This window comes from Ochlerotatus camptorhynchus, unplaced genomic scaffold (genome assembly GCF_037179485.1).
Source record: "Ochlerotatus camptorhynchus isolate MF236.1 unplaced genomic scaffold, CSIRO-AGI_Acam_v1.1 ptg000284l, whole genome shotgun sequence".
NCBI classification, from domain to species: Eukaryota; Metazoa; Arthropoda; class Insecta; order Diptera; family Culicidae; genus Ochlerotatus; species Ochlerotatus camptorhynchus.
In genome coordinates this window covers 1,442,426-1,469,764 of record NW_027040773.1, presented here as the reverse complement: position 1 = coordinate 1,469,764, position 27,339 = coordinate 1,442,426, and the positions used below count along the sequence as shown (strand labels likewise).

The 27,339-nt window shown below is 37.7% G+C and overlaps 2 protein-coding genes across 2 annotated transcripts in view; one reads left to right on the top strand and one right to left on the bottom strand.

Annotated features, from left to right (window-relative positions):
• Positions 1-27,339, top strand: part of LOC135706565 (RNA-binding protein 42) — a 59,308-nt gene that overhangs the window by 24,812 nt on the left and 7,157 nt on the right. The window lies entirely within an intron of this gene.
• Positions 24-27,339, bottom strand: LOC135706588 (uncharacterized). The gene is made up of 2 exons (XM_065228241.1): positions 27,006-27,339; positions 24-707 (listed from the first exon to the last, which is right to left on the bottom strand). The coding sequence occupies exons 1-2, from the start codon at positions 27,018-27,020 to the stop codon at positions 186-188; spliced, it is 537 nt and encodes a 178-aa protein (XP_065084313.1). The 5' UTR covers positions 27,021-27,339; the 3' UTR covers positions 24-185.

Sequence of the window (27,339 nt, the reverse complement as noted above, 5' to 3'; positions counted from 1 at the left end):
TGAGTACATTTGAAATCGTTTTATTTGGCTGTTTGTTTTTATACACACATCAAGACATCACATATAGATCATTCTGAATGATTAGCGCAGATGACAGAAACACATAAACACATAATTTTAATATTAATAGTGAAAAATAAATAGATTTAAATGCTAACCCCTACTTTGGGAATGATGGCATTAGTTTAGCCCATCGGGCCCCAGCCATATGAGACGAAAAGTTGAGGAACGTTATATTGCCTTCGCGGTGAACTTGGTTTGGACGGCAGATAAACTGCACCATCGGAATATTCTTCCGCCTCCTTGAAACCGCTGCCGTGGCTGATTTCGCTCTGCTGAGCATTGGCCATCGGGTTGGAATATCTAGAGCCGTATGGCAGCGTTCTGGGCTGCTCGAACTCATCCTCACTGGCTTGTAATTGAGCTGCGTCGGCCTCTTGTTGACGAAGTTTCTGCAACTGTTGCTGCTGGTTTTGCGCATAAGCCTTCTGTGTTTTTGTAAAGTGGTTGAGATAGAACATTGTAAATGGCATGCCTGAGGCGCCCCAGCCCCGAGACATGAAAACGTCTTTTTTGATAGGTGGCATTAATCCGGTGCTGATGTCGTTGCCATTGACCCCGGATTGTTGTTGGGGTCGCGCTGGATGACCGTGCGACGAAATAATCATTACGGCGAAGCACAAATGGACACAAAGTGAAAGTTGACCCTGTAAAGATAGAAGGAGAGGAAAGTCAATCATCTTGATGATGAGGATACAGACTCATGCATGTATGAAAAGGTCAATGTTTTAAGTGAAATATTTGTGTCTCTTTTTGTCGTCGTTTTAAAGGCATATATTCTGATATTAGATTAGTGTATATTTGTTTAGTCACTGCCCATAAAAGCATAACCATATTAGCTTGATTGTGTATGTATATCGGGAAATTTTACTTTTATGAATAGTGAAATATCCTCTCGAAATAATAAACAGCGACATTTTTCGCAGAACCCTTTGAAGATTAGGATTTATGATTAGATTAGGACAACACCCAACTTGATACATTTAGGCAGTATGGCACACGTTATGTTCTAACTCTTGCAGTTTTGGATTTCAAAACATTGGGCGGACAAATATCTTAGTCCGGTAAATATTTCCAATATATTTTTATACGATTAAAATTCATTCGCCAACTGATTTATGTGAAAACAAATAAAAAATCCAAAGACTCATAATTACCGCTGTTTAACATCTGTCTCCTTTGAAATATTCTTCAGTCATCCCTCGGAAGTTTTTTTTTAACTTTCTCCGGATGATTCTTCCAACTTGTTCTGATAGTTTATTTTCTATATTCCCCTAAAATAATCTTAAGGCCACTCCTGGAAGTGTATTCTAGTTTTCTTGGAATAATTACCGCGACTTTATTCCATCTTTCCGCGTAAGCTTGTTCCAGCCTTATTAGGATGTTTTTTACGACTTCCACCGGAAGAGCCCTGCAACTTCTCCTGGAATTTTAACAAATCATGTTTGTATTACTTCATGCCAGAAGTTAACGATTTACATTCTCCTGGAAGTTAATTCTTTAATTCCAGACTTGATTTGGAACTGACGTTTGCCAATTCTAACGATTTATCTTGAACGCTTATTCCAAGTTGAGCCAACAGCTGAAAGTCTCTATAATAAAGAAACCAATCAATCAATATTCCGTATAGTTCTTAATAGAGTTAATTTCACGGGAATGTTATGTCTAGCATTTTTCCGTAAATAATGTTTAATTTAATCAAGATAGCTTCCATAGAATGTGATAAAATTAGTGGAAATTGATTCCCAGGATGTCAGTAGCTGCGCCGCTACCAGAATCATAATTCGAATGCACCGAATCTACTGTTCCTACTTGAGCTTTACTTATAACGGCTTTTGTCGCATTCAGAAAGCTAAAAAGCATCGTTTCATTTCTTTCGAACAGCATAGAAATAGATGTTAATCTAGTTTCAAGTGGGTTTTCACGACCGGAGGATGCTGTTTTGGTAGCAATGGATACAGTATGGTATCTGGTGTATTATGTCTCTATTATCTCTAGGGATTTCATCCTTCATGTGGGTTTAGTTCTATGGGGTGAATAGGCAATCGAGTGAATCGAGTGTAAACAGAGCACGCATAAATACGCACGTCACGACTACTGGTCGGATAGGTTTGTTTGTGCTGAATGTATACTAGTCCAGTAGAAGCAGTAATATAGCATTCTTGTGAAAAGAAATGTGGTAGACAGTGGCGTTGTACATGATAGAGTTGTTGATGTTTAAAATATGCTTTTTCCCTTCTTGCATGACGCTTTCATGATCACGAATTATGAGGATGAGGATTTCATTCTGTTGAGTAAATACTGGCCGCAAATAAAACAGCTCAATGGGAAGTAAGGCGAAGAAAATTTCATAGCTATAAAATGATATAGCCTTCGAAATAATTCTCTAGTACCAAAAATTGACCTTTTCGAAGTCTTCTATAAGGTGATCGATGAAACATTTTACAGTTGACCTGACAGCTAAAAAGCTGTGAGTGTGTGAGTAAACAATCAAATTTTAAATGTTGAACTACATTTTCCGTTTTCTACTTCTTGACTTGAGACGTTCCAGCCAAGGTTGCTGCCATTCATATGATTTTTTTTTAAATTATGACATCATTAGATGTTATGATGATATTTTGTTCTTGTAAGATACAATATGAGGTTGTAAAATATGTGTTTGACACATAAAACCTTTAAATTTCAATTTCAGAGAGTAACAATTTTATGATTAGTGAATCATGTGCCAAACACATACCTTTACAACCTCTTCTGGTATCTTACAAGTACAAAATATCATCATACATCTAAAGATTTCATAATTTCGAAAAACATTTTTGTATAGCAAATAAATGGCAGCAACCCTGGTTTCAGCTTTCAAACACTTCTCTACTAACTGTTAAATAATAGAGAGCTTTTAATGCCTACTATTATTGCATTGCTTGAAATATCATGTGGTATAAATCGTACACGTAAACCATTTCCTATCATCATCTGTTCATGAACATTACAGCGAATGTTAGCAGTTGACCTTGCAGGCGATGTAATGGTTTTTGTCTTTTTTATTTCGTTCGCTTTCGACTATACCAGTAAGCTTTTTATTTATAACATTGTAAAACGACGCACACACTTCCCTCGAATCTCTCCGAAGTATACGGAGTCGAGTATGAGAGGAAATGAGCGCTTCGTGTTTGCTTTTAGGCTACCCATGTACAGAAACATGGAGAGAGCAGTGGATAAAGCACAGTTCTGATAATCTAAACTTGCGTGGTTCGAGTTCAGTGATGATGAATCCCACATAATTGTAAACGAATCTTACATCCCCCGGTTGGGTGTATTAACACCTAATCCAGGAAAGTCTAGAAAATTTTCAACCCAAAAATATCCTCAACGGATCCGGGATCGAAACCGTCGGCCTAAATAAATCTGCTTCATGACCGATTGTTTAACAGATTTAGATAATTCTGGGAGGGCCCTGTTGAATAACAACATATGCAGTCATGCAATCCGTTTTTTCTCCCTGGTTCACCACCGTCTGACAATGTTGTCCGTTTTCTGGTGGCTTTTGTATGTATTTGTTCTTCGAAGAAAGTTCTGACAAGGAAAATGTAAACTTATAATTTCGGCGTAATGGTCATTCGATATAACGACCTTCGGCCTACTTTTCTTTGGCCTAATGTCCTCCGGGTCCAATGGTCGGACACCAATTGCACGTTACATTATTTCAAGGATGCATTTTTAAAACGACCTTCTTGCTATTCTAAACAAATATTCAAACTTCAATTTGTCGAAACTCTTAGCTAGATCACGCAAACTAACACTAACTTCACCCTTCCTGATAGTGGTGTTGTTTTGCGTGGGTGAGCCTAGTGTTTTCACAAATTCATCCGTGTTTACAAAGTCCTTTTGAAATTTCATCCTTGAGAGGATTGGCTGTAAAAGAAATTAACCCAAATAAACATGTTTTTCTTGTTTACTTCCCGTCATTATCGGCTCCGTCACATATATGCCAATCACCAATACCGGCTTCACTTAGATTGTACATATCAAACCCATTAAACACACGGGTCGGGATCAAAAGCTTTCTTCTCCTGACAAAATCCCAACGATTTCGGCAAAGATTGAACCCAGACCCAGACCGGGCTCAATGCCACAAAAAGGCACCCAATTAGAATCATCAAAATGCTACTGCTGATTTAAACTACCCCCCGGTATCAGTAGACAAGAGTGCGGCGGCTGTTTTCAAGAACGACCTCTCCAACCAACTGTCAAATGTACATCAACGAAACTGTTGTAACACAGATCGCCACGGACCATGCCCCCTTTTCTAATCCTGGGCCAACGGCTTCCCATCATCATGACATCACCTACATCACGCCTCGAGACGGTGGCCAAACGTCACATTTGATAGACTTCGGCCTCCACCGCATGTAAATATGGGAATAAATAAAACCGTGTTTACAAAACAGACGCCTCGATCCGCAAATAATCCTCCATTGAACCAAACGATTCAGTAATCTATCCGGAGGAGAAAAGCGTTGTATTCTGGGCGACACTCAGGAGCGCCGCGGTGAAGAACTCTTCTCTGTTGGCTCTGATGGAGGATCCACGCTAGATTCTGCGTTCCATCCACTGATGTTTACTGTTATTATGGGAACGCTCAGTTGTTTACAAAACAAGAAAATGAGCAAAATGATAATTTGTTGGCAATTGAGAATGTGCTGATTAAGGGGCAAATTGATTTATACAACGACGGTGGGGGCAAAAAACGAGGAAAACAATTGTGGCTATCACCGGTTTAATTACTCTTTCCTATGGTAGTTCCCAAGCGCCCCTATGGCACCTGAGAGCCAAATCCTATCTATTACAGTCATGCTCGAAAGAAACAACAATCGAAGCTTGACCAAATTTCGTCCATCCGAGGTATGTTTTCGTTGGCATGCAAAGCAAATCTAAAAACCGGCGTGGATTGATGACTGATTGCTGGATTGACAAATTAGCCGCATCATCCACGCCGTTATCAGGTGCCGGGAGGATGAACTGCTTGTCTCTGTCACTGGGAAAAGCTGTGGAAGGTAATGCGATTATCATTGCTCCAATCGCTGATCTAGGTATAGCAGCCAGACAGATAGGTCAGTTGATTTAACTGTTGAACTACCGGCGGCTGCCACATATCCGGGAGGAATGATGCTAGTAGAGTGATCATTGGCGTGGGTGGCTGGGGTTTTGATGCTTTTTGCATGATTTGAATGATAACCGCTAACTAGAAGTGCATGGCCTGGTCGTGAGGCATCGATGGCGATGGGGCCCTGTTTACTAAAAATGAACCCATGAATAATGCTTGCGTAACATTTGCAAAGGGCCTATCAACTTTTGTAAATAATTTGCTAGGTCCTTTTCACGAGAACCGAAGAACGCCCACGCAAACCAAGAGCACTATCGGGAAGAGGAGAATTTCCTCTGCCCGATGGTGTTGTTAGTTTGCGTGAGCGTATTCGGTTCGCGCGAAAAAGGCTTAACAAGTTTTGTGTACATAAGTTGATAGACCCGTTTCAAATGTTACGTGAGTATTATTCATGTGTTTATTTTTTTTAGAAAAAAGGGCCCCGCTGTTGTGTCACTTTTTGTCGAGTGAGTGAACTCAAATCCATCCGTGCACTCGTCTATAGGTACATGACTTTAGAAAATCGTATTCGGGTTTGCTTTGTAGTGCGAAAATAGGAGCTGAGGGATTCCATCCAGAATGAGCTGAAAAAACCTGAAATCGTGCTCGACCATCTTCGATTTGGATGATACTTTGCCCAATTTTTCAGTATGATAGACCAAGTATTTTCCGCAGGAGAGGAGACCCTTTTGACTCAAGGGTAATTTTTGAAAAAGGCCTATGTGTTTTGCACACATGCTTTAAAAAAAAAATGTAGTTCGAAAACAGTTGGTTGTAGAATTTTTTTTTACTAAGACGAAGTTGTAGGAAACTAATAAGGCTTTATAAAAAAAATATACACGGAATTTTTTTTCGTTTTTTACAAAAAAAATTAAAAATAAACCTCAAAATTCAAATAACAAAAAAAAAACATATTTTTGTTTTTTTTTTTATATTTTTTTTATAAAAACTTGAATAGAAAGCAAAAGTTTTGAAAACAACTCCAGGATGGACAAACTTTCAATAAAAAAGTTTTTCTAAGAGCAACTTTTGAGGCATTTTTGAAAATTTCATTATTTACGGCAAAATGTTCAGTTTGATGTTAGTATATGTTTTTTTTCCCTCTGTTCGGGACCTAACACTACTGCGACCAGTAAATTGATCTATTGTAGTCCCAAGTAACAATCTAAATGCTTGGAAGATTTATTCTTATTTTATCATTGTTTTATCATAGCATCCCTTGCAGCCTGTGGTTGTATTACGGTTTTGTGTGCTTGTCATAAAATCAGGCCGTCAAGTCGAATATAAAACTGTTTTATGACTACTAAATTAAAACTCAGACTTCATAGTTTTAATGGTAGCTGTAAGGTGGCTCTATATCACTGCTTATAACTGCAGAATAAAACCAAAACAAAACATACAATTATGTTTTATGGCATACTTTTTATGACCGATATAAAACTTGAAGCAGTCTTAGACCTTCATCAAAACCTCATTACAACCATCATCTTTATCAGAGGCCTAAGATTTACAGATAAGAAATATACTACAACAATAACAAAAAATACTCTGAAAATTGTTACCAATATAAAAAAAAAACAAATTTATTGAGATACATGAAATGAAAACCCCTTCAGTGTTTTTAAACACGATGAAAATGAGACAATCGCCATTATGAAACTCCTGGAGTATCTACAGTTATGGGCTCCCTCATTCAACATAAGGCACAGTGTGGTGAATGAGCTTTTAAAAATATTGAATAAGCGGCTTTCCGATACACTTCCGACAGATCCACGAACCCTTCTTAAAACAACGCAGACAGTTTCACTAAATCCGGTTGGAGATGATCAGTATTTGCATCACGGCTTCACACCTTGTATTGTAAAAGTTTTTAAAAGATCCAATAAGCATTTCTTACATCTTGATTACAAGAGAAAATAGGAGGATCGCTTGGAATGTTGACTTTTTGACAGGTTGCCATGGTTTTTGTTTTGTTTTGATTAGCTGTACCGAATAAAACCAGCAAGCTATTATAGAGCTTAGATATAACTTAACGTTCTCAATTCGGACTACGAAATGCTAAGATACAACCATTAGGTTTATGTTATGCTATAGAATTCCAATCTAGGAGAATATGTTATATTGAGGTATTTTTAAGGAGTAGCAAGTTATAACGAAAAAAATGTCGCCGTATGAACAAATTTAACACAGTATGAATAATTACGCTTTAATTGATAGGCGATAAAACACTTTCACACATCTATGTATAATTAAATAATAAATGACTGGTTATTGCTCAACAGTAGTAACAGTTTTGTACTAAATAGATAATCTTTTAATGACTCTTTAATGCATGGTGCAAATGCAGACAAATTAAAAATATCCCTATTTTTTAGTATTCATATGGCGCACTGAATTTATGCTCCTATTTGGTATAATAATCACCATAAATATTGCACGGCATGCTGTGAAGCATATACAGATTGGTTTAAAATTGTAATAAAGTCGTTTTATTTTCAATATACAATAATATCAGGTAATCAACTGACAAGGATCATGATTCCACATCAAACATCGAAAGAATAAAACCATAATAAAATATTTCTCAATATTAACTATCATCCAAAAACCCCAACTTAAAACCTTCAAGGTTGTCAAAATGTTTTGCGTATCATGTTTTATCAACTTCTTCAGGAGCGATTTATGCGGTTGTAATATAGTTTTATGGTAGTCATCAAAAGGTTGTTAAAGCTTTCTGACCTGGAGGAGGTTTTATGTTTGCATTTTCGACAACCACGTGTAGAGTGTGATAAAACTAACATAAAACCTTTGCTCCTAAGGTAGTTCGCATATCAAGTTATAATGAATGCATTAAAACTGGGCCAATTGGCCATGACATGGCTGTATAGCGGTTCTCAGGAGGTTGTTAAAGCAATGTGGTCGTCAGTGAAGGTTTTATAATTTGGTTGTATCAACTGCTATAGAACTTCAATAAAACAAAAATTGTTGCTTGGGAGTATATCCCGTGTCCTTAATTTAGTGCATGCCGTATTACTCCATCACTATTGAGAAATGATGAAGTATTAGATTTTTTTACAGTTGCCACTCTTGCATTTATCGCAAGGATCCGACTCTAATTGAAAGGTCCCGCTATTTATACCCTTCGGAGTGTTAAAACACCCTCCAAAGGCGCGCCCCTTTGTCAGTCAAAATTGGATTCCTTAGTAACAAAATTAAGGTATGACACCGATAATGACCATGCATCAGAACCCTAGTCTTAACCACTTCAAACTAGGGAACAACGAATAGAAGATTAGGAATCACATAGATGAAGACAACTAACTAATTTTTTTTCCTTGTTTCAAGATCATCCTCGGTAGACAAAGCCGAGTTTTGTCACTATCAACAAGGCATAAAAAGTAACAAGGACTAAGATGTGTTCCTTGGATTACTGAAAAATCCTGTTCCCCTAGTATGAAGTAGTCATGACTAGGAATCGGTGGTAGATCTTACATCCCGTAACGTACCACGATCATTTCAAACGATAGTGGTCATATCAATAAACTTCCTAAATATAACCGTTTTCGAGATATTTCAAATTTACTTTCATAAAAATCATTTTTTTTTTGTAGAAAATATGCCATTTTCATAAGTTAATCGTGATTCTCCATCAGCCTTGATAAGTTTAGCAAGATACACATATATTTACCTTCAATTTGTCTTTTGACGATTGAACAATCAGACAACCCGTTTAGAATTTACAGGGGAAATGAAAACACTATTATTTTAAATATAGAAACCAACACAAGTTAAGTTGCACTTATTTTCATTATCAGGCGTAGTTTCATCCTATTTAAGTTGTTAATATTGATGTACCTATCCGTCCTATTATTTTAGGTACATTATAATGTCTTCCATGGTATTTTTCATGAAAAAAAGAGCTTCTCTGGTAGAGTAGCTTCAATACCAAAACAATATTTATACCTAAATATTCAAATGGTACCTACGTTTGTATATAAGTATGACCATGCTTTTGAAAACAGACATCACTTTAAAAAATCTTTTTGAGTGAACAAGTATAATTTATATATGGAATTCAAGAAGGTCGAGTGTTGCAAGCCGTTTCCTAATAAACGGTGTTCGTCAAAGCTTCTTAAATTATCCGAAAATTTGATTGAAAAACATAAGTTCCTAGAGTGAAAATTTAATTTGGATACATCTCTATCAATCTGTGATACATCATCATACATACATACATACATACATACATACATACATTCATTGACATGGCCTCGAAGAAATACCATCAACTACGTCAATAACAACAGCATCATCTCAGGATAGTGGAGAGCAACAATTTTCCTGGACGCATAATATTGAGCTATTCAACAAGGGCATAGCTGGTATCAACGTATCGCCAATATCGACAAAAAAATTCCAGAATGTTAACTAAAGGGTGTCCACGATGAAATTGCCACACACAAAATTGATTCGCAAAATTCGAGTTTTCATCCGATTGCCATCAAATTTTCAGGGATTGAGAAATAACTATTAAACTTCATTTTACCATTTTACTCGTATTTTATTTACAGTCCATACGCAAATGCCCGCACCTTGGCCTTTACCCCGGCCATAAGATTCTGCACAACCTGTGAATCAACCGTTTTTTGCATGTAAACCCATACTTTCTTCAGTTCCTCGACTGTCTTCACTACCTTAGGTCGTTTAAGAAGGTGCTGCTTCATAATCGCCCAGTACTTCTCGATGGGGCGGAGCTCCGGAGTGTCGGGAGGGTTGAACATTTTCGGCACGAAATTGACCTTATTGTCCGCATACCACTTCAGCACGTCCTTGGAGTAGTGGCATGAGGCCAAATCCGGCCAGAAGATTGTTGGGACGTTGTGGGCCTTCAGGAGAGGAAGCAGCCGCTTCTGGAGGCACTCTTTTATGTACACCTGTCCGTTCATCGTGTCCTGGGTCACGAAAGGTGCACTCCGCTTCCCGCACGTGCAGATGGCTTGCCAAACCAGGAATTTCTTCGCAAATTTGGACATCTTCTGAGTGCGGACATGCTCCGGAACGCTGACCTTATCCTTGGCCGTGAAAAACAGGTTGCCGGGGATCTGTTTGAAGTCGGCCTTCACATATGTTTCGTCGTCCATAATGCAGCATTCAACTTTCGTCAGCATGTTGAGGTACAACTTCCTGGCACGGGTTTTGGCGGACTTGTTCTGCTTCTCGTCGCGATTAGGGGCCTTTTGTACCTTGAACGTTCGAAGCCCAGCCTTAGTTTTGGTCTTCTGGACAAAACTTCGGCTTAGGTGCAGCTTCTTAGCCACATCCCTAACGGAGGCGTTCGGATTTCGGTTGAAGGCCCCAACTACGCGGTTGTGATTTTAGGTGTTGTACGGAATACTTTTTCCTTCACTTCTGGGCTTCCGATCGGTGGTCAACCGTTCCTCGAACCGCTTAATCACTCGCGACACCGTGGAATTCGCGATTCCCAACGTTTTAGCGATGGAACGATGCGAGAGATCCTTGTTCTCGTGATGAATGCGCAAGATTTTATCACGCACGAGCTGTTCTTTCGACTCCATTTCCGCGAGTTTTGATCACAGGACTTTAAAACTTGCAGGATGTAAATAATGCACTATGAACTAAATCCACCCAAATTTTCATTAAATTCTACCCAACGGTTAAAAAGTTAGAGCAATTTCATCGTGGACACCCTTTATCCCCGGAGAAAGTATATGGACATTACCAATGGCATTAAGAAACGCATCTTCGGTTTTCAAGCGGAAGAAGATGACCTGAAGCAACTAAAATTGAAAGCTGCGAAACACAATGAGATGATCGGACAACTGAAGGAGAGATTTGCTGATCCAGGTTTATCGAGAGACGATCAAATAAGGATTCTGACGATTTTGCCGAAATTTTGGTCAACGCAAACGGTAATGGACGAGTTTGTAACAAATAAATACATTGTATTGCAAGCTCGATGCTTGGCAAACGGGAAAGGAGTATTGGCCACCCCCAACTAAAGGTTAGGGCACGGTTTGGATCCCGAAATTAAAAACGAGGTATTGCAGTTCTTCGAAAGCGACCAGATAAGCAGAGCCACGCCAGTACAAAACGATTACGTTTCAGTGAAGAAGGAAGGTAAGAAGATTCATATTCAAAAGCGACATCATCCAGAATTAAACATTGTTATCTCCGCGAATGCGAACGTTGTCCAGGTATCTTACGTAATTTAGATGTTTAGCTCTAAACGGTTTTACTGACTCGAGGTTGTTCCTTAAGCGGTGTTGGTACAGGTTAAACCTTTGCCGACTATCGGATTCAACGCGCCTACGTCTACGGAGCTTACGCAGAAGTGATACGCAATTCGGTAGAGCTTGTCAAACGCTTTTGAGCTTATGTAGTATAGAATTTGTTCGGTGTGGTCGCGAAATCTTCAAATGATTGATACGTTTTTTAAATTAACTAATTTGATACAAAGCTCAGTAGTAAATAAGTAGAATATCTAGGGAGGAAACCAAAATTAATCAACCTGCCGACATAGGCTATCACATTTATTTTGGTGGCACTCTTTAAATGATAATAAGCCTTTTTCTCGCTTCGGTTGTCTCGCACGGCTTTCGGAATTCGCGTGGTTTTCGTAACATACATAATTTAGATACTTCGTTCGACACGGATTTACTTCTTCAATCGGATTACTACGCGGATGTTTCTACGCGCACACGTCACAGCATTTTTTTCCATAACTATCTTGAAACAATACATACGGAATCCAGTGTTCAAGCGACCAACATAGGCTAGTCCTTCTGCTGTACATATTGTCAAAGATAGAAGCAAAATTTATTCAAATGGGTCAAGTCTTGAAAACTAAGCTGTCACGCAGCTCCAGCTTGATACCCGAAAAAAAAAGAAAAGAAAAGTACTAACGGGTGTTCAATAAAAAATGAGAATGATTTCAGTGCCGTCCAACGCTCTTGCGAGAGCACCGCGACTAAGTTGTGTCGTACGGCTGACCAGGGCCCCTCCTCCAATATTCATTGACGTTTTTTTGAAGAATAAACATTATATTTTTAATAAAAAATACTAAATTCGTTGAAAAAAAAAATTCTCATTTTTTTTGAACACCCGTTAGTTTAAGACTGTACACAAATTTCAAAGCCCCAGAATCTTGTGAATCTACTTAAATCAATTTGTATCATTTTTGTAAATAACCTTTCAGCATTTTTTTTTCAATTAGTCGTGGCTATTAAATTTCATGAACCATGTTTACTTTCACGTTGAGCGACTTCCAACGTCAGTAGGTTTTACATATTTTTCCTTGTTTAACTTTGTACAACAGCGCGAGTGCAGTAAGATTAATATTTATGTTAGTATAGACAACGGAGTGAAGTCACATTTTCTTTCACCGATATCCCTAACAATTTGCTCTAATCCTCATTTGTATCAAGTTCATTTTTTCTGAAATATTTTTTTAATTAACTCTCTTATTCTTCACAATTCTGTCTTATAACCTATTCATCCATATAGCATTTGGCCTAGTGACGTTAATCTCTGTTACTCAATAAATTCTAGGGCTTTGAAATCAAAAGATGTATCGAGCATAAAAGTGGTAGAATTTGATTTTTTAAAATATCTTGAAAAATCAATAAACTGTTTTGAATTCATAAAGTGACTCATAGAGTTGAATTTTTTCTTCGATTTTTGAAAACACTTTCTGTAACTTTTTCTTTTATTTTTCCCACAAAAAAAAACTCCTAAATTTAACAGTTGGCCACGTTTTAAAAAATGCGTACAATTTGGTTTTTTGTTGAATATTAACAACCGGGAAATTTCTATAATTTGAACCGGGAAAACCGGGGAAAGAACCGTGAATTTCAAAATGAAAAGTCACTGGCTCCCCTAAAATAATAAATCAGTTTAAAGTCGACTTTCATTTAAACGACAATTCGACTATCAATATGATAGACTAATTCCGCTACATAATCGAAGTTTTCCGTTACGCTTTGACCGGGAGGAAACCGACTGAATTGAAACCACTTTTCTCTGACGACGCTGTATTTTGTCACGTTTTATTCGTTGTATTTTTTTACAGATGGATGCCGTGCATTTCAATTGAATTTTTCAAATAATGACTACCGATACGGTCAAACAAGTATTCGTTTTATCGTGGCGCTGCAGCTCTAATTAAAAGTCTCTCTACACGGTAAGAAAAAAGTACCCAAAAGTAAGTTCTTTTCACTCATCTCGACACTATACTCCAGGAACCCAAAAGTAGGTAAAGCGGGTCAAAGTAGTTTTGAAAACTACTTCAGTTTTTCATTTACTCGTTTGCAATTCGTTTGGAATTTTCCACTCGCTTTCTACCCAAAAGTAAGTTAGTTGTACCTAAAAGTAGGTAAATATGATAATACTCAACGTTGAGCTCCCACACTTTACTACCCCTGTTGGGTGGTTTTGCTCCTCAGTTTTTGACAACTTTAGAAAGAGAAAAAGAGACAAACTGGTCAAAAGTAGGTAAAAGTGATTGGGTTCTTTTTTCTTACCGTGTAAGTAACCACAAAATTGCGGGTTGCCAAACCTTGCAGACAAAATAACTTTGGGACTGTTCATAAACTACGTAGACTCTTTAAGGGGGGTTGATAAATGTCTACGGTCCATACAAATTTCCAAAAAAGGTATGGATGATTGTCTACGCGGGGAAGGGGGGGGGGGTGTCTAAAACATCTAAAAATCAATCTACGTAGTTCATGAATAGCCCTTTAGTTGGCCGCTCAACCAGATTTACTTTTATTCTCTCCGCGCGTCTCTTATAAAATATCGTCGAGTTAACCTAAATGTGGGTTATTTTTTTATATGGGTAATAGATTGGGTGTGGGTAATCTAATCTAATCTAATATATCATACTCTTCCATGCAAGAGATAAATATAACTTTCTAGTTGAATGGTTCTCGCTGAATCATATGTCTTCCAAAAATCCTAAAAATAAAATTTCACGAATTAATTTCGCAATACACTTGCAGCGTATGCACGCTTGGAAGGAAGTCAACATTTGTCGATCATTTACGGAAGTGATGAACAATATGTTGTTAATTTCTTACGAAACGAGAGGAGACAAAGGCCCTCCTTCCTTTCCACATCATCATTTCTTTTCCCAAAACAAAGTCAACAAACTTTTGACATCCTTCTCCGTGTCCGCTCTATCTAGGTGTCCCACATGCCCACGTGATTACTGCCTACGTGATTATGAAGTTGCTTGAAATTTCTGGATCCTAAATTTTATTTAGCCATAGAAATTTCAGGTTAAACTGTTAAGGTTCGACTTTTTTGTGTTTCTTTGTAGAGTAATTTTTCTTCTCACGGTTCGCAATTTCAAGAGCGCACAACTCCGGATTTACGAGGTTTATAAATCGGTAAATTTAAGACATTGCTTGCTTCTTCGCAGCAAACAACAAGAGTAGTTTCAGCTACGTGCATTTACAAAAACCTTAATATTTTTAAAAAGGACGTTTAGCTGTGCCGGTGGTATAGTGGTAAGCGTGATTACCTCTTACCCCAGCAGGCCTGGGTTCAATCCCAGTCGTGCTGTATGTTCGCCGGTATGTTCTGACGGAAGTAAAGCCGTTGGTCCCCGGTACATGAGTTGATGGGTCGATAGGTCCAGGTGTGGGAGCTTGCCTCCCTGGCGTCGGTAGCATTGGTGCTCAGCACGGAAAACAAGATCGACGGAAAACAAATTAAGGTAGAAAAAAAATAGAAAAGAACGTTTGAAGGAATCACCTTAAAAGTTTCGAATGTTGTTCAAGTTGAACATTGCCGGAAAAAAATGGTACTCCACTGTTCGTTGGACAAGTCCATTCGTTGCTGTTATGCCTCATTCACTTTAATTTTTCCTTCCTGCCTCTAGCGGCATGAGTTAATTCATCCGAAAATAAAAAGTTCCATTGGGCATTTGCAAATTCATTTAGGTTAATTAAAGTGATCGTCCAATATTTATTCAATCACATTCCGTCAGGTGTAATTAATGTATTCTGCTGAGGGAAGGTTGGTAATAGGATGCCCCCATCCGTGGTAGCTAATTTTGGAAGGACATGTGCGGTGCAATATTGCTGTCCCATACCGCGAACGGTTACCGTTAATATCCGTCAGCTGGCTGGGCAATGAGTGACATAATTAATTTCAGCGACTCAGCACGTGTAACTTGCGATTATCCTGTTAAATTTTGGTTTCGATGTTAATCGTCTGGTGAGCGAACATGACGTGGAAAAAATGAAGAGGAACCGATTCCACGTTGCTCAGCTACTCAGTTAGCGTTGGTATAATACTGGAGTTCGTCATAATGTTGCATTGCGGGCAGGCTGAGTGATTGATTGAATTTGTTGGTGTCTTCTGTTTCTTCACCATCAATATCAAAGTTCATATATCTTGGGATAAAATGTCTAAACCTGAAACCCTAATTTAATAAACATTGATGAGTTTATTTTAGGTTGCAGCTATTTCGATAGAAAATTTCGTGTGTGAGACAAATGAATCCTTCTTATGGCATCTGAACCCTTTCCGTTGGATGCTGTATGAGATTATTGTTCATATACATATTAAACCCACTTCGATACTTCATTTTTGCTGAAATTTGAACTGGTGAACTGTTTGGCAAAATCCACATATCATATTTTATGTGGTCATAAATATTAAAACATAGCATATATATTAGGCATGCTTACACCACACAATATACGAATTTAAATGAGGTAAAAGCTGATAAAGCTATCTCGCAAGCCAGTGACGTCTGATGTTTAATGTCGAAAAATGACACACACAAATCAAAGTGGGTACTCGAAAAGGCAGGAAAGATTTTGTTTTGCTGTCGTCATATTCGCTCGCGATTAGTAGATGGAAAGATGATTGATGAAGATTCTGTAGATTTCCTGCAATGATTTAGGTGCGTGTAATGATATTTTTTCGTAGATAAGGATTTAGATGTGTCGTACCCCTAGAAAGTAATCATACATTCGTCGTTTGTTGACCGATTATTCTAACATTGACAAAAAAATCCCGAAATTCTTCAAATTTTCTTTTTGAAATTGACCACTTATTTCAGGAGATTTCTTGATTTGTTTTCCGTCGATCTTGTTTTCCGTACTGAGTACTAATGCTACCGACGCCAGCGAGGCAGCTCCCACACTTGGATCCAACCTATGGACCCATCAACTCATGAACCGGGGACCAACGTAATCCAAATAATGAACCGAAGGAAGGCGTAATCAGAGATGTTATGCCTCAGAACATCCCGGCGGCGCCGACTGGGCTTGGGCAGTCTATTGTGAACTCTACAAGGAATCACCTTAACCTACGACTGTGAACACTAAAGGCCCAAAAGCAGTGACAACGAAAGTGGAATGATAGCGGCAGCGGCAGGGTGGCCAGATTATTTTTTTCATTATCGATAGCTTCTCAAAACTTTTATCGGTAGTTATCGGTAGGCCGTCTTAAGAAGGCTTCCCGAAACTTAAAACCTTTGTGAGCGAAGGAAGGATAAAATCAAATCCCACGCAATTTTGAACTTTCGAACCGAGCCATCAACTAGAGTCGGTGTATAATGAGTCACGCCAAGAGTGAAGTCAAGTCTATCTATTGAACTGTCAAACCGGCTACCAATCGTGCACAGTAAACAAGCATAACGACGCTATGAAAGGTCCACGAAACACAGCAAAAAATTAATTTTTATATCACATCAAAGTTGATGCACTTCAATCGTATCCAAAATGTGATGTACTGCATTTGTTTTTTTTTTTGACTATATGTTTTTAGTATTACTTCTACGTGAAGTCAACGATTTACATAGTTGAAGATGCTAATTTCAAATAACAGATTGTAGTGGTAATTTTTATACGATAGATGGAGTAGATGAAAGCATAGAGTTGATAGTTCCGTTAGAGTATGGCAGTGTGAAGATTGTATATAGATATTAGAATAGCGAACTAGGACAACTTTTAAGGAAGGTACAAATCGGTTTTTTCATCTCTCTTTACCAAACTCCCCCTTTGGAGAGGGATGGTGAGGGGTGTCCCCCCCCCCCCGCCACCACTGACAAAAAGAGATGAAAACCGACCTTCCTTAAAAGTTGTCCTAGTTCGCTATTCTAATATCTATATACAATCTTCACACTGCCATACTCTAACGGAACTATCAACTCTATGCTTTCATCTACTCCATCTATCGTATAAAAATTACCACTACAATCTGTTATTTGAAATTAGCATCTTCAACTATGCATTTGTTTGTTTTTGTGGCCATAAAAATTACATGAGATTTTCGACATGATTGAAGTGCATCCTCTTGGATGTAATATTAAAATTATTTTTTTGCAGTGAGGGTATTGCAATAAAATATGAAATATAATTGAAGAAATGGTCATAAACATGCAATGAGCATTAATTTGTAATGGAATACGTTTGGTAATGATCAGTAATGAGAATTTCTACTACTTTTTGTTAAGATAATTTGACAAAATCCTAGGGGTAAGTCACTCAGCACGAAATTAGATTTGGCACAGTTTGGGAACAATCTCGTAGGCATTGGATTGTTGTAAATAAAATGGGAGCACTGTTGGGCAGCTGTCATTGAAGTTGTTCACAACATTACGTGCTGTTTGACTGCATATTCAGGAACATTCTCTAATTGAATATACCAGAGGAACTCAGACCAGCAGTTCACTTAGACTTATAGATCTAAATACGAAATGTAGGTGAGCTCAAGAGGAAGAGGCAGTTAATCAGATCCCATTAGTAGCCTTAATTCAAATAATGCTGCAACTCACACAAAATAAACTACAGAAGCCTATTCATCATCCTCTATAGACGGTCTCCAGCAATGTTCCCCACTTGTTGCGGCCGCTGATAGACCGTTGCTTTTCACATCACGAAGGCTAGGTTTCTGGTGTACCTTTGAGGATATTATAAATTCCTAAAACACAGGACTTTTATTATCCTATGAACATAACACAAACAAATTTCGCACACCCGTCACTTCCCGCGTCAGCCTCAATCCGATTTATCCTTGCGATTTCAAACCAAAACATTCCAGGTGTCATGACCGGCACAATTGGCACACCTACGCACACTGTCAAAAAAGATGACCCAAGATTGGTGTGTGGAGTGACCTACATCTTTACAAAATCACTGATATAATGATTTACTACAGCTACTATTTTTTTCTCGCTAGAAGTCATTTGAAGTTGATGTAGAAGTCCTCTGTTGTCAAGTGAAAAGAAAGGGAATCTTTCGAAAACCGTGATGCGCGTACATCTTTTTTCCCCTCTTGGCGTGACTCATTATACACCGACTCTAGTCTAATTATAACAAGTAAGTGTGAGTAGGACGAACGGAATACGGAACCAAAAAAGGGAGAAACAGAAAATAGCATCTCGGAGACAGACAGAGGCAGTTAATTAAACGTTAAAAAAAAAAAACTCGGTCGTTTGGAATGAAGTTGCAAAACGCATCGCGTTCGATCAAATTGACTGATTACACGGAAAACAAAACATAGGTATTGAACATTATTCAAGATTACTTAACATCTGTGATTCTCGGTAGGAAAAGTGAAAAATCGGTAGTTTTGAACCTTTCGTCTGTGAATCGGTAGGCATCCCGAAAATCGGTAGGTATGACCACCCTGGGCAGCGGAAAGGCCCGATCTGAGTTAGCCTACTTGTCGAACTAGAGAGGGTCTAGTATAAGAGAGAAGCGGATTCAAAACAACCTATGTCAAGGTGATTTCTAGCAACACTGCCAATGCAATCAAGATAGGTGCTGCTCGATTTGCTCTGGTTTTGATAGTTCGTTTAGCTCAAAACCAGCCAATCCGCTCCTCTCTTAGTTAAAACCAAATCGACTTCGGTTAGATATTTTGATGTATTTTTTGACAGCTGTCAAACTTGTCGTTTCTGTTTTGCTTCCGACCAAATTGCATTAGAGTCTTTAGGATCTCCTTTTGTTAAGAATCTTTTAGCGTCGAAGTTGTTTTAATGGTGAGAGCCATAACATTAATTCAGTGGCAGCACGCTAAAAGGTGGGATGAACTGTGTGATGAGAGATGTATGTTCTATAACACCAATCGTCAGGTCAGCAAGTGTCAACAGATTTTTTTGTTTTTAATCTGTATTGGAAATACGAGTGGCTTAAACCCTTATATGTATGTAATCGATTTTTATACACGCAAACCAAAAATCTATTACAATGAATGTTAGTTCCGTTTCCTATCATCCTCTGTTCATGAACATCGCAACGAATGTTAGAAATTGACCATGCAGGCGATGTAATGGTTTTTTGTCTTTTTTTATTTCGTGTTCCATCTACGGTTTCGACTATACCAGTAAGCTTGTAGAACGACGTACATTGTAGAACATTGTAGAACGACGCACACACTTGTCTCGAATCTCTCCAGCAGAAAAAGCATACGAAGTCGAGCATTTTTATTTCGGGTTCAATCTACGCTTTCGACGATACCAGTAAGCTTGTAGAACGACGCACATTGTAGAACATTGTAGAACGACGCACACACTTGTCTCGAATCTCTCCAGCAGAAAAAGCATACGAAGTCGAGCATTTTTATTTCGGGTTCAATCTACGCTTTCGACGATACCAGTAAGCTTGTAGAACGACGCACATTGTAGAACATTGTAGAACGACGCACACACTTAACTCGAATCTCTCCAGCAGAAAAAGCATACGAAGTCGAGCATGCGAGAAAATGAGCGCTTCATGTTTGCTTTTAGGCTGACCATATTCAGAAGCATAGAGAGAGCAGTGGAGAAAGCACTGGTCTGATAGTCGCAACGTCCGTGGTTCGAGTCCAGTCGCCAACCTTTTTTCTATTTTTTTCGACATAATTAATTTCACTCACTAATACAACTCCACATTTTTCGGTCTCCAATTTTCTTACATCGGACCGCAGCTAGGTATATCGCATCCTCGGTTCATGCGGTCTCCACTTACATCCTCTGATGATGAATCCCACATAATTGTAAGCGAATCTTACATCCACCGGTTGGGTGTAGAATCTTCATCCTAACGGAGCAAAATTTTTCAGGGTTTGATTTAGGGGCTGGGGGATCATGGCCCCCAATTTTTTTGGGAATTTTAATATCAACACTTTGAAAAACGTATCATTCACATAATGCCGACTTATGATATGATATTAACAGTGTTTTATTTACTCAGCCAATGGGCATTTGTTGTTTGTAAACAAAATGCATCCACAACAAATCATGCTACAATGCTACTTATGTCCAATGTATAGCTATATAGCAAAAGTGTAGCTATATTCAAAATAAGAATCCCTTGGAATTATTACCGATGTTGGAGCTCTCCTCAGAGTGCCTCTCTTTTAAATATTTGAATGATCTTGATTGATTAACATTTATATATGTTCAGCCGCATGAGATCATTTTAAGCTTGCTGCCAAGATTGTAGTCATATCATCATTAAGTTTGTCGTAGGTTTAATTCACTTAGAATTCTCCTTCGAATTCCCCTTAAATGCTGAAAATCCTTCTCATTTGCTTTGGAATTCCTGATCTACCTTGAAATTATAGATTTCACTTTAAGTTTGCCTTAAAATTGTCTTCCAATACTTCGTCTACTTCTTAAATTACCTGGAATTTCTAGTCAAATGCCTTTGGAATTCTCATCACAAAATCCTTAGAATTATTCCTCTACAATTTTCCTCAAACCTCATTTGAAATTATCATCAAAATACTCTAGACAATACTTTGTAAGTTGCGGCTTACCTACCAGCATATAGGTGGCCCGATACGAGCAGGGTACTCTCCCCAAAGACGTTCGGATTAGGATGGATTGAAATTTAAGAAAAGGAAAGAAAATGAAATTTGAGACGTCTATTCTACTAATTTGACCTTTTCCTTTTTCTCCTCGCTGTCCTCGGTGTCGCACGATGGGGCCTTTCGACGATTGCGGCGGCGGTTGCGGCGGCGGTTGCTTTTCTGCTGGTTCACGTCGACTCGAGACACGGTCTGTGCCGAGCGTTTTCTCCTACTTCGCTTTTTGCTGCCTAGCAGTGGTCCTTAGCTTTTAGCGAGGGGGACGAGTGGGGCTTGTCTGGTGGTGACGAAGCACCGGACCAACTAAATACTCACCGTAGATGGTCCCAGTAGTCACCGCAGTGCACTACCCAGGCGAACGCTCCTTCGGTTCGGCCTGCTTCGTTCGCTAGACTATTAACTGCGGCGGCGAGACTGGCTCTATTGACCGAGCTACCGCAGTCAGTGTGGCTTGTGTTTCAATCACTCACTCATCACTTTTTGAAATTTTATGTTTTTGAATGACTGTTCATGGAAAATGGTCATTAAATTTGGCAATAATCAATCTGTGACAAGGAAAAGGGTGCTAGCTTTGGCCAATTTTCGCGTGACTTAATTACGATACTCTCATAGGTACATTTGTTTCCACTTATGCACAGTGGAGTATTTGGGTAAGAAAGCTGGCCAAAATGGCAAAACTCAAAAAGCTGCCTAGCAGATCATTTTGCACACCAATGGTGCGAAAGGCCAAATCCATGAACGTTTTTCATTAGCACCTTTCACAGTGGTTTTTCAAATAGGGTGTCTAGAGATGAACTAGCCTTCGGCTAAAAATCTCTAAAATAAAGATTAAAAAATAGGGTGTCTACAGAAGAGTTTTTGTAAATGACAAGACCCATTTAATGAAGTTAATTTTTAGTTCGAAACTTCACCACAGGTGGCGCTGCAAAATTTAACTTTTTAGTTTGGGCAGAGTCTTCTGCAATAAAAAAATAGGTTGTTTCATAACTTAAAACTTTGTAGAAGACGCTATGTCTGTATCTACTTGCGATTTTGAGTAATGAAGCGTTTTTTTATAGAAAGGCCTAAAAAATCAGTTTTTTTGTAAATATTTCCAAAATTATTTGTTTTTTTATGACTATAATGTTCACACAACTTTACTCAAGAAAAGAAGGTTCAATATGCAAAACAGAAAAAGTTATAGGCAATATCAGTTCAAAAATAGGCAAATTTCAAGCATCCCTATCAAGCATCATGTAAAATTAAGTGCTCCGAGACCTAAAAATTTGTAACTCGACAAAAAACACCTATGATTGAGCTGAATGTTTTTCGTCTGTTATGATTCAATTGTATGTTAAAATTGACGCTCGTATATGTCAGTCTCAGTCAGCACCTAAATTTACATGTTTTTTTCTAAGTGTGTATGCTGAACCCAAGGAGCAATGAATATAGTAAGTAATTATCAAGGTTGAAGCAAGTAACGATTTTTGCTTATGTTTTTATGTTTGAAAGGTATTTTTGTTAATGTTCCGGGCATTTCCATGCAGAATGTTTGATACTGTTCGGTACATTAGGGTTCTAACAAATGATCTACGGCAGAACATTTTATGAATTTTTGCGAATTTTCGATATGTTGGTATTTTTTGCCAAGGAATATATTTCATTCTGCATATGCTTGCATGCAATTTTTGAAAGTTATGTCCATTGTATTCATTTTCTTAGAGTCTAGAACGTCGTATTTGAGTATATTAAGAGTATTGTTATAGTTGGTGATGAAATAATGTTGCAAAATATTATATTTATTTTCGTGGCCATAAAAATGTAATGTTTAAAATGAGATTTTCGACATGATTGAAATGCATCCTCTTGCATGTAATATTAAAATTAATTTTTTGCTATGTACAATTTAACATTACTAGCATTCATTGAATCAAATGTAACAAAAAAATCATCGATTTGTAGTTTTGGCAAACTTTTTGAGTCAAATACTCCTATGTGCTATGGGAGCATCCACTAATTACGTCACGGGAAAATTGTCCAAAATTAATACTTCCTTCTCCCCTTGCCACAGATTGTCACATTTTCCTCGACCCCCCTTTACACCGTTACGTAATTCAATCATTGTCCCCCCCCCCCCCTTAATGAACGATAAAAAAATCTTGAATTGGGTAGATTAGGGGTATTGAGTTAAATACATATTTGTAATCTGCATTAAAAATGGTATCAAAATCCAAAATGTCATCAATTTTGGTGCACTATTTGTTTTTTTATAACTGTGATTACATTAGCAAAAATCACCATCTTAACACCCCTAGGTGAGACTTTTATGGGAGCGAGGTGTTAACAGTTTAAATCTTGATTTAAAAATCAAGATGAATCCCATGTAACTTTGTTAGTTTTATCGTGGTTTTAAAGCATTCTACAAGTCTAAATCATGGTCTACAGAACCCTCATAAAACCATAATTATTACTTGGGATGTCTATGGGACCGATAAAAATATCGTTGTGCTCAGAAAACGACGCTCTTTCAGATGATATATAAATTCGGTATGTTTTTTTTTTTTTCGAAAGTAAACAAGCCAATTTAACCAAACAACGCGACTAAAGTTCTATGGATTTCTTTGATGTTTTACGGACTTCTCGGAAGTTCAAGGCTGTTTTTTTTTCGAAAGATCCGTGGATCTCTCGGAAGTTCTATGGACTTCTCGGAATTTCATAGAACTTCTTTAAAGTTCTATACGCTTCTCGGATATTCTACGGACTTCTCGAAAGTTCTACGGATTTAGGTAGTTATCAGAACTTTTCGGAAGATCTACGGACTTCTCGGAAGATCTACGGCCTTCTATTTTATTATATTCTACTGACTTTTGAAATTCTATGATCTTCTCAAAAGCTCTACGGACTTCTTAAAAGCTCTACAGACTTCTCGGAAGTTCTACATACTTCTTGGAACTTCTATGGGCTTCTTGGAAATATTACAGTCTTTTCGGAAGTTATACGGTCTTTTTGGATGTTATACGGACTTATCGGGTATTGTATGGACTTCTCGGATGCTCTATAGACTTTCCGGAAGTTCTATAGACGTCTCGGATATTCTACGGACATTTCGGATATTCTACAGACTTCTCAGAAATGTTACGGAAAAACTACGGCCTTCTCGAAAATCCTTGATTTTTGGTATATTATAGTTTTCGAACTTCTCAAGTATCAAAAGAAAATTTCATACAACTTCCATTTTCGACAGCTCGAATAACATCACCGCAATTTCCCTACAACTAGAACAACTAGAAACATATGACAAGATTGATTAACCCTATTGTTCAGAGAACTTCTTAAAATTTCATAGATCTTCAAAATTTCATAGACAAGTACACGGAACCTCCAAAAAGTTCAATGGAAGTTCTGATTAATTAAAGGATCTTACGATAGTTTTGCGGATTTTTTTTACTAATTACTAGTTAACGAAACACTCAATGTTTCTAAGGTTTTTTTTTCAACTAGTTCAAGGAACTTCCCTCTTTGCTATTCCAAATTGTCGAAATCTCGGGATAATTACTACATAGCAATTTTAAGAGGCAAACCTCTTAAATAAAAAAAAATAGCAATTTTAAACCAAATGAGCTTTCAACTCATTTTGAAAGTAAATAAATGTTTCACATAGCATAGATGTTGAAATGTTGTGATTTTTTGTAAATTCTACTCATTTCAATGATCTCATGCTATAAGATCTCACAAATAAAAATTATAAATATGGTAATATGATGTCACGGTTAAACAAACCCCTTCCCCAGTTGTCGCATTTGGTCACGTTTTCTTAAACCCCTCCTCCCTTAGATGCGTGACGTAATTTACAGATGTTCCCTATTTATGGATCGTACTCCATGAAATGTTAACCACACTGCTTGGCACGTTTGCACGGTCTCGGAGGTATACTATCAAGCCGAAACATGTGGTCTTGCTACTGTAAGCGAGTTTTTTTTTGCTGGAAATTACGCTCTCACGATATTTTACCCCTCATATCAGTGATATTTCTAATATGGCAATGTCTTAAGATATTCATATTTTTTTTTTCCGGGACATAAAACTACTGCGACCAGTAATTTGATCTATTGTAGTATATCCCGTGTCCTTAGTTTAGTGCATGTCGTATTACTTCATCACTATTGAAAAATTATGAAGTATTCGGTTTTGATACAGTTGTCATTCTTGCCTTCATCGCAAGGAATCGATTCTAATTGATAGGTTCCGCTATTTATACCCTTCATATTTGGTTACTGTATGTTTTTTTTTTGGTAAAACATACCCATAAGTTTTTATTGTCGAGACAAACTCACCCCACCATTATGGATCAGTCAATCTAAAGAGTTAAGCTTTGCATCATTGTCTTCAAAAGACCATCTTCTCGAAAAATTAGAACTAAAAACTACTATTTTTAAAGTACCTTCATAGATCACATCATTCGAGCAGCTTAAAATGACGTTTACCGTTTACCTACAACTCTAACTTTGCAGTGGAACAAAATTTTCATATTTTTCTCCTAAGAAGCATGAGGCAATAGGGTTTTTCTTATGCTAAGCTTGAAAAATCTGGATTTTATTGCTTCATTTTCTTAAAATCGCTGATAGATGCTCGTCCCCAAACTGCTCGACAATATGATTATTTGATAACTGAACAATTGCTGTAACACGGTCAAATGAAAAGCCAGACGAATGGAATCCACAGCCGAGTTGCTTGAAACCATGTTTTTTTACAATTACCTTTATTTTAAATGAGGACCACCCTATTCATCTTTTGGAACAAAAGTTTCATGACAATCCAAAACCGCCAAATGTAACAGTTTAACTATTTTTTTTTTGCTGCTAAATTGTCGTTTCGGGTCATATTGTATTGGGCTGATCGGTTAGTAGGCCGAGTTTTCTTGGATTTCATAAAATATTTTTTTTTTATTTTCGTGCCGGTAAATTTAATTTTTGGATCAGTTTTGTTCCGTTCCAACCAAAATCATTTAGGCTATAATTGTGCTTTTTTTCAACAGACAAAATGTACATGGAGCACTATGTTCCAGTTGGGACGAACGTATTCGAAAAAAAAACTTGCCCTGAGCTTAGTGTTTCACAGTGGCTAATTGAGATGTTTCTAAGCCGGTACGATTTTTATATTCGTAGGTACATTGAGTGATAAGTAAAATGATACTCTATATTCATAGGAAAGGGGCTGTTCATAAACTACATAGACAATTTTTTTTTTGGATTCTTGACCCCCCTCCCCCTGCGTAGACAATTGTCCATACAAAAAAATTAAAGTTTGTATGGACCGTGGATAATTGTCCACCTCCCCCTAAACTGTTTACGTAGTTTATGAACAGCTTCAAAGTCGAAAAATGTCTACACCAGATCGGGAATCGGAACCCACCGCCTCCGGCATGGTCTTGCCTTGCTTATTTACCATCTGAGCTAATTTAATTCACTCCTTCCAATCATCCTGGTAGTTATCTTTCTTCTCAACGCAACCTTATCTGTTTATCGTTAATGTCCGTCTAAAAAAATCTTATATATTTCTGATAATCATTTTTCCTTCGCCTCCTTCAGAAAATTATATTATATCTTTTTTTTCGCCAATGCATATATACAAACAAAAAATATTTCCAAAAAATCACTTTTGTTTTTCGAAATCTTAAATGAAGGTTAGATCATTTCTGCTAAAAGGAATATTCATCCTGTGTACCGTCGAATGATAATCTAATTGCATATACATGAAACACCTGAGAGGGCTTACTACGTTTCCCAAGCACCTATTCTAATTTAACTAACAAAACATGTTTACTCCGAGTTGGCTATTTAACTATACATGAGTTATTTTTAAATGAACTGAAGGACTCTCGACTAGTGTGTCGCACCACCGTTTGGATGATTATGATGATGATGAAGATTATGATTTACAAGTCAAAACTAAACTTGCCGTTGGCTGTTCTACTTGCAGCATCCGTAATTACCTTATCCATAGTCATTTCCGGCTGTTATCCGATTTTTATGCACCACAGAGTTATTGCGACGTTTAGTTAAAATAAATAGATAAATACGTTTCCTTAAACTATTCACAGCCGACCGTCGATACGCATCCAACGATACTTGTTCCTTACTTCTCTGGTGACAGCTAAGCTTTTGCAATCCACTTCACTCGTTCATTATCCTTCTATCAACTTTCACACGTTATTCATTCTATTGATTTTTCGATTCACATTCGATTGCCCAATCTCCAGAAAAAAAATTCAAAGCGATCTACAATACGTAAAAAACACTCCGCGTTTCCACCGTGCTACACAGAAC